The sequence below is a fragment of the Saccostrea cucullata genome, unplaced genomic scaffold (assembly GCF_032062105.1).
Source record: "Saccostrea cucullata isolate Sc308-1 unplaced genomic scaffold, CSIRO_AGI_Scuc_v1 ctg20011, whole genome shotgun sequence".
In the NCBI taxonomy this organism is placed as follows: domain Eukaryota; kingdom Metazoa; phylum Mollusca; class Bivalvia; order Ostreida; family Ostreidae; genus Saccostrea; species Saccostrea cuccullata.
The window spans coordinates 1-8,268 of record NW_026938031.1 but is presented as its reverse complement, the minus strand read 5'-3'; the positions used below and the strand labels follow the sequence as shown (position 1 = coordinate 8,268).

At 36.4% G+C, this 8,268-nt stretch overlaps 1 protein-coding gene across 4 annotated transcripts; it reads right to left on the bottom strand.

Annotated features, from left to right (window-relative positions):
• Positions 1 to 320: 320 nt before the first annotated feature.
• On the bottom strand, positions 321 to 6,879 carry LOC134249299 (uncharacterized). Of its 4 annotated transcripts, none has more exons than XR_009988249.1 (8): positions 6,808 to 6,879; positions 6,645 to 6,708; positions 6,374 to 6,496; positions 6,173 to 6,286; positions 5,531 to 5,608; positions 955 to 1,041; positions 644 to 736; positions 321 to 554 (listed from the first exon to the last, which is right to left on the bottom strand). XR_009988249.1 is itself a non-coding variant. In XM_062731662.1 (8 exons), exons 1-7 carry the CDS (start codon positions 6,814 to 6,816, stop codon positions 970 to 972), a joined length of 588 nt encoding a protein of 195 aa, XP_062587646.1. In that variant the 5' UTR covers positions 6,817 to 6,879; the 3' UTR covers positions 563 to 736; positions 955 to 969. The 4 variants fall into 4 exon arrangements, 3 of the variants coding, with proteins under 3 accessions (XP_062587646.1, XP_062587648.1, XP_062587647.1); XM_062731662.1 differs by lacking the exon at positions 321 to 554 and adding an exon at positions 5,176 to 5,303 and having other exon boundaries at positions 563 to 736; XM_062731664.1 differs by lacking the exon at positions 321 to 554 and having other exon boundaries at positions 563 to 736.
• Between the last annotated feature and the right edge of the window lie 1,389 nt (positions 6,880 to 8,268).

Below are 8,268 nucleotides of genomic sequence, written 5' to 3'. Positions count from 1 at the left end.
AAAAATAATGGTACCAAAGTAAAAGAATATCTGATAAGAGAAATAACTTTCTATGGACATTTCTTCCTGATTTGACCCAACGAAAATATCTGATTTCACAGTATACACATACGTAACAAAATTTCTTTGAATTCTTTCAGAAGAGGGGTGGTGGGACATAGCAGTTGAATCAATTTCGTAGCGGATCCAGCATAAGATGTTTTTGTATGATTTTTGTTTTCATTTGCATAATATTGCATTGATGATAATAGATACTTATGTAATTATACGTTTGAAATTTTCCATAAAGAGCTAATGAGCTAATTTATCAGTCTGGTCAAAGTGATTCTGCTCTTATTTTAAATTGTATAATCAACTTATTTGAATTGATACTTGTTAAGAAAAATACTATGATCTTGTAGACATACCAAATCGTCCTCACCATAGGTCTGCCATACCCGTACAGATTCTACGTCATAGGTCTGCCATTGTAGTGCAGATTCACCCACGGATCTCAAATTCTCTCTTTCTATTTCATCCTCATTTGTTACTTTGCATATCAATGTTGCTGAAAGCTGTAAAATACCACACGCCATGATAAATATTTTCTTATTTTTACAAGATCAGAACTAGAAGAAATGACTGTTTGTGTAACATAAATTACGTAATGGAGGGTATATCGTCCAAAACACTTTGCTTCATAAATCTCCAAAACTTTGCCTCCCTTAGAAACACCCGATATGGTTTGTAATAAAGCCTGGAATCAATACAGTTTGATTAAACATGAAAAAAATCTGGGTTTTTTTATTCTTTGACATTAAAACGTTTTTACAATTTACTTAAAGTTATCATCTGAAGAATGAAATTATTGCTCATTAACATATTTGAATTGATTTCATTTGAAACAATAATCATGTGATTATAAAAAAAACGTAACAAGTATGATGTTATTGTGATATACATTAAATGGCTTACGTAATTTGGATTTTTTCAGACTGGGAAACAGAAAATTGGATGATCTGCTCCTATTCGATGTAAAACCGCAAAGAATGGTGCTAGTATCTGTAAGATTAAATGATTCAATTTTTACATTCTATTAAAATTTATAATATGTATTGATGTTACACCGAAACTTTCTGTTTTTAAATAAAAACGCCCAAAGTTTCCAACAAAGTTTATTTTGTATTCCCGTGTAACACTTTACACACAGGACCCGACTGAGTAACTAATTGAACACACAAATTCTACGCTAAATATTAAGAACTGCCCAACCTACAGACTGTCAATCACTGCTTAATTAACCCGTTAATTGTGAACACTATGAATTCTGCATTTTCTCATGGCCAGCACTTCGGACATTCAATCCCCCTGAGACTCGGGTGATAAAAGTCAGCAATGCTGATACAAGAGCTAAATTTCCCAGCCAAATCTTAATGAGCGGTCAAGACCTTATCACATAAACAGATCACTGCAGTCTGTAGCTTAGAGCAATAACTACAAATCAACAAGATTAAGATAATATAAATCAAGCATTAATTATACAAACAATTTCACACAAAATTTCACTTTAACACCTCCCTTCCAAAGATAAAAATTTAACTGTCAATAGTTGAATTTTTTCCAAGTTCATAATTCTTTATATAGCAACATTAAATTTAACCAGTCACTAAATTCACTTAAGCCAGTCACTAAATAAGTATTAAACAGTTAATAGCAATTAATCATCAAAAGAATAATATAAATCCAAAATGAATTTCACTGTAAATCCAAACTGAATGCACTTGAATTTTATGAATATAAAATTTTCACAATAATTGCCCATAATTCACAAACACATTTCACTTTTCAGATTCTTGATAATCCGTCTGCATTTGTGTTTTTGCTTCCTCTTTTATATCTAACTTCAAAGGTGTACGATTGTAGTGTGAGGGCCCAACGCAAGAGTCTCTGATTTTTATTCTTCAAGCGATGCAACCATGTTAGTGGATTGTAATCTGTTTCTACGTAAAACTTCCTCCCCTCTAGGTAATACGAAAACGATCCAATGGCCCAAACGATAGCTAATAATTCCTTCTCTATCGTTGAATAGTTCTTTTCCCTTGGAAGTAACTTTTTACTAAGGTAAGCAACTGGGTGATCACCATCTGGCAACTGTTGGCTCAGGACAGCCCCAATTGCATTATTACTCGCATCTGTTTGTAGTACAAACGGTAAATTGAAGTTCGGATTGACCAAAACAGGAGCTGTCATCAGGGCCTCCTTCAGTTTCTTGAATGACTGCACTTCCCTCTCCGTCCATTTTAATTCTGCGGGTTGACTTTTTCTCAGTAGATCAGTCAGTGGTACAGTTATGTCCGCATAATTTCCTATATACTGGCGATAGTATCCAGTTAGCCCCAAGAATGATCTTAATTCTTTCTTTGTCAAGGGAAGCGGAAAATCCTCCATGGCCTTCAATTTCCGAGGGTCTGGTCGAATTGTCCCTCCACCAACTATGTGTCCTAAACAGATGATTTCTGCTGCTCCAAACTTACATTTTGATGGTCTGATGGTAAGAATGGCCTCATGAATACGCTGAAGTAGCTCTGTTACATGTTTGATATGGTCTTCCCACGTCTGACTGTAGACAATTATGTCATCAAAGTACGCAACAGTATTTTGAGTTCCATCTAAAATACGATCCATAAGTCTTATGAATGATGCTGGAGACGTCTTCATACCAAACGGCATCACTGTAAACTCGAAAAGGCCCAATGGGGTGATGAAGGCGGATTTCTCGCGTGTTTCCTTTGCCAGCGGAACTTGCCAGTAGCCTTTTGTAAGATCAAATCTACTCAAATATTTTGCACTTCCAATTTTCTCAAATATTTCACTCATGCGTGGAATGGGATAAGGATCCGTGAGAGTTATTTCATTCAGTTTTCTGTAATCAACACAAATTCTAATTGTCCCATCAGGCTTGTTGACAAGGACAATTGGTGAGGCCCACGGACTTTTGGATGGTGTAATAAGTCCTTGTTCTAACATTTCATTCAAAGACTCCTTCACTTCCTGTTTCTTAGCTTCCGGTATCCTGTAAGGTCTCTGAGTAATTGGATTCTCAGACGTTGTTCTGATTGTATGTGAGATAACATCACACTTTCCCGGCTTTGATGTGAAAATTCTTGAAAATTTCTGACAAACATCCCTTAAACTCTGTCTCTGCACTTGTGTCAGCCCATGTCCAAAGACAAGATCTGAAATTGTTTCTGTGGTGTCGTTAGGAAATTGCTGTTCATTTCCAATTTCATTTTCTGCTGCTGCCAGTAATGTAATTTCAGGTAAATCAAAGTTCACTTTATCAGCCTCATCCTTAGTTACCACGACATTTAAGTCCCTTGGTTCGGCATCACATTTATTCATGTGATTTTTGGCACTTAATTCATTTTGTTCTTGTTCTTTTGCTTTGGCTCTCGTAACCACAGCTGCAACTTTGTTCCTCTCCAGAACATCTATTCCCAATAAACCATCTGCAACCAGATCAGGTACTAAACCTACCTGAACATGTCCGTTAAACATTGGTGTTTCCAGGTTAACCACTGCTAACTTAGCCTCCAATGGCTGTCCAATAGCTGTAACCAAGGAAGTAGTTTGTCCATGTAGAACACATTTTGGATCAACAAGATCCTCCCGCAATAGCGTCATAGATGCTCCAGTGTCCTTGACCATTGACACTTCCACATCATCCACTTTCCCCGGAACATAATGTAAACCCCATAATGCTCCTTTCACGAAACACGACGCTAGATTACCTTTCTTTGGGCATTTGTTTGCATAATGTCCAAAGTTCCCACAGCTAAAACATTTCACTTTTTCCAAACTTTTCTGTTTTCCGGAGTTCCCCTGTTCCTGGCTCTTCTTCTCACCTAACACTTTAGGATTTAGAAGTTTTCTGTCCTCGGCCGATTTTGTTGGTAGAATGTAATCCTCAGCAGCTTCAACTAACTCACTACTTCCCTTATTCCGTCTAATCCACTGGGCTTGTTGAGGAGATAACGCCTTTAAGAAATACTCTTCTCGGAACTTTAGTACGGGATCTTTCTCATCAATGAAACGACTCAAATACAGATCTATTCTCGACATTAATCCTCTGTAAGTTTCTCCTGGTCTACGTTTAATTTCCTCCAGGAACTGAAAGTAGTCTGCTGGGCGCTTGCCGAATCGATTCAAAAGAGCCTTATACAGATCTCTGTATCCCGAAGTCACTTGCTGCGACACTTCTCGAGCTTCTCCGGTTAAAAGTGACCTAAGCTGTAAAGCCTTTGAGTTCTCAGTCCAACCTGCATGCTCAGCTACCGCATCAAATTCAGAGAGATAGCACAAAATGTCATCCTTTTCCTGATTAAATGGTTGAAGTTTAATTTTTGGCATTCCTGTCGAATGTGCTCCTGGCGTTGAATTGGCCTTCTCTAGCTGAACACGTAATTCCAAAATTTCTTTTTCATGTTCCAATTCAAGTGTTTTTAAACGTAATTCATGTTCCTGTTTTTGTTTAGAAAGTTGTAATTCCAATTCCAAGTCCTGTTTCCTAGGCATTTTAATTCCGCTTGTTAAATCCAAATATATGTATAAAATTTCAAACAATATTTCACATTTAATTAGGATCCTTTACCGCTGCCACCACTTAAAATGTTACACCGAAACTTTCTGTTTTTAAATAAAAACGCCCAAAGTTTCCAACAAAGTTTATTTTGTATTCCCGTGTAACACTTTACACACAGGACCCGACTGAGTAACTAATTGAACACACAAATTCTACGCTAAATATTAAGAACTGCCCAACCTACAGACTGTCAATCACTGCTTAATTAACCCGTTAATTGTGAACACTATGAATTCTGCATTTTCTCATGGCCAGCACTTCGGACATTCAATCCCCCTGAGACTCGGGTGATAAAAGTCAGCAATGCTGATACAAGAGCTAAATTTCCCAGCCAAATCTTAATGAGCGGTCAAGACCTTATCACATAAACAGATCACTGCAGTCTGTAGCTTAGAGCAATAACTACAAATCAACAAGATTAAGATAATATAAATCAAGCTTTAATTATACAAACAATTTCACACAAAATTTCACTTTAACAATTGACTATAACTTAAACAGCGTTTTATAAAAACACAGTTCTTAAACCAAACTTGCGAGACTATAATGATTACACGCTCATTAGGTATTAAATCCGTGTCACTGTCGGTAGCGCATGAATCTGTGAAGTCTGTAATTCGGCCATCTGTAAATAGTACCACTCTGGGATGGAGAAGAAAGTCACCAACTTTGCTGGTATGGGCTGTAATAGGTAAATAAGATTCATGTCATAAAAGTTTGTTTTTATTCCATTCTTTCTAAACTAGAACCGTGTCATTAGACCGAGATAAAAATTGCAGTTTAAGTTTAAAAGACATGAATTGTTTTGACAAACATATAATTAAACGAAATTAAAGTGTTTATCTTTAGTGACATAAAATTGATTTTAATAATCAGCTTATTTAATTTATCGGAGAAGCCTTTCCTTACCTGCTCCTTCCAACAGTCCCCCGAGGGCCAAGATAAAGGCGGCAGTGAGTGGTGAGGGTCCACCACATTCCACTTCCTCTGTAATAAGTCAGACAAGAGAATGATCTACAAGTGTTAGGTTTTTGTAAACTTGTCAAGCAATTCAAATTAAGTATCTTAAAAACTCAATAATGGACAAAACGACATTATTTTTCAGAATATTAATTCTTTAATCTAATTCGAAGTTCAACAAGACTTAAAACATGTTGAAGATATTCATAATACTTATACTATGATCTCCCGTTATTTTCCGATCATGACAAGGAGCACGCGGTGGGTTTGACCAATCGGTTGAGGATGTTCACTCCTCCTTGGTACTTGATCCCACCTCTGTGGTGTTAGAGGTCCATGTTTTCTCTGCATCTGATTTGTATTATTTGAAATGGCTTTTGAGCTTGAATGCTGTTCGATATCTTCATATTTTTCACGTATAAAATGCACAAGCTCATATGAAAGTCTAGTATAACTAACACAAAAGTAACGAACGACTTCCACTGTCTGACTAAAGTCAATCCCTACTACTACACCACAACGAAATGAAATAGTAGGCACTGGCTTACAATTTATTGTTGGAGAAAAAAGAACAGATGAAAATTATATTACCTATGTGTCGTTTGATTGCCAAATATTGGTTTGAGTAATACTGCAGGAATTTTGTTTCGTGCCCCATCACTATAACAGAGACATTTTCACCCATCCCCGGGTTTTGATAGAACTCTGTAAATGGGATTAAAATAACAGCATTACTATACATAATATTGTACATTATCACAATGCTCCCACACCCAATATCAATTGACCCACCATCTAGTATCGTGAAGACTCCTCTTTTCATCTCTCTCAAAGGCTGCCCCCTCATGCTTTCTGAACAGTCTAGAATGAGCAGAACGCAACTTCCTCTTCCTCTCTGATGTCTACCGGATCTCTCTTCAATAACAAAATGACAAATACTTCCATCCATGAAGATCATCCAAGAATAACAATAACAATTCAATCCTAGCTGACTTACAAAGCTACTGTTTATAGTAAGAAAACTAAAAAAAAAAACCAAAGACTAAAACCATAAATTACTTACGTTTTCCAGCTTCCAACTTGGCCTGTGAACGCCACATGTTTTCATACATAGCAATTTCCGTGTCCTACAAAATGGGTGTTGGTACATTCTAACACGATTAAAAATTAAATACAAGTAGCTTGGGTTGAATATTCCTCCTAAAATAAAAGATTAAATTACAAACCTGCATCATTTCTTCTGGTTATTCAAAGTACCATATATATAATTGGGTTAAAACAGAACAGGAAGATTTAATATATCATAATAATTATACAAATATGGAAATACGGGAAGGAAATCGACAGTAATAATATCGCTTGATTTAAGCTATTTTTATAAACATTTTGAAATAAACTCTTGTCAATTTTATTGTGAGCACCATTTGATGGATATGATGTATTTATAAAATATTTTGGTAATGAATGGTAAATAATTTAGCTAACATACACTGATACCACTAAACAATGTAGCTGGAAAATAGAGGCTGATATTTATATTGTGACGTTTAATTTTTCAGAGTTTATCCTAAAGAGGTCTAAAACAAAGACGAATATGTTGATGATAAGATTTTAAAACCATATAAATTTTACAGCACTCTTCAAAAGTGGGTGTTACTTTTAGATATTAACATACAATGAATATCATGATAGAAATGGTACCCTAATAATATCCTTCAAAATCAAAGTCTCTCTAAAGTATAAGTCACATTATCCAGCGATGGGGTATACGATGAGAAACCGATGCGTATTTTGATGAAAATGTCGTGGTTGCTGGCCGGGCACCACTAGTGATCGAACGGTGACTGAGGCTTTTTTTGCGAATCGGTGGGGTCATCGGTAGGAAATAATTCGTAGTTAAAATTCAGCGATGTCTCCAACGATGCCTCACATTGCTCCTCATCGGCAACCCATCATTAACACGTCTTTCAAGGATCGGTCGATGTACGGCCGAGTATCGTCCAATATCCGTTGAATCTGAGGTCATTGGGGAGTTTAGTGGTGTTCAACAGATAACGACCGATCATCAGTCGATGTTCGACCAATCATTGGGCCGTAGTCGACCGATGTACGAACGATGTTCACAAATATAATATACATCGGCCGATTATCCTGGAACATCGTTTTATGATTAGCAATGCATCGGGGGGCCTTCGTAAGTCCGACTGGCAACCACGCCATTTTTATCCTAAAACGCATTGGTTTCCCATCGTATGCCCATTGCTGAATAATGTGACTGATACTTTTAGGACTACTAGGCCGATGTGGACCGATGTTGGGGCATCGTTAGCACCACGGATTACCACCGATTACCACCGGTCTACGGCTACCGGCCGGGAAATGTGACCTAGGCATAAGTGATTAATTTTTAAGTCCTTTCTGATTTCGGAAGCATGCGCATGTATTCTTAAATAAGGTTTGGCATTCAATAAAATATAAATTAACCTGGGGTTACAACCCACTTGAATGATCTAATTGAAATAAACAAAATTTCAATAATAATATTAAGGCAATTTACAGAATAAATTTGTAAAAGAAGGACATGTACACATATTTCGCAGAACACTTAATAATAGGATAAAAACAATATGCTAAAAAAAAAATACCAAGAAAACTTCAGAAATAATTTTTCAAATAGCTAATGCAAT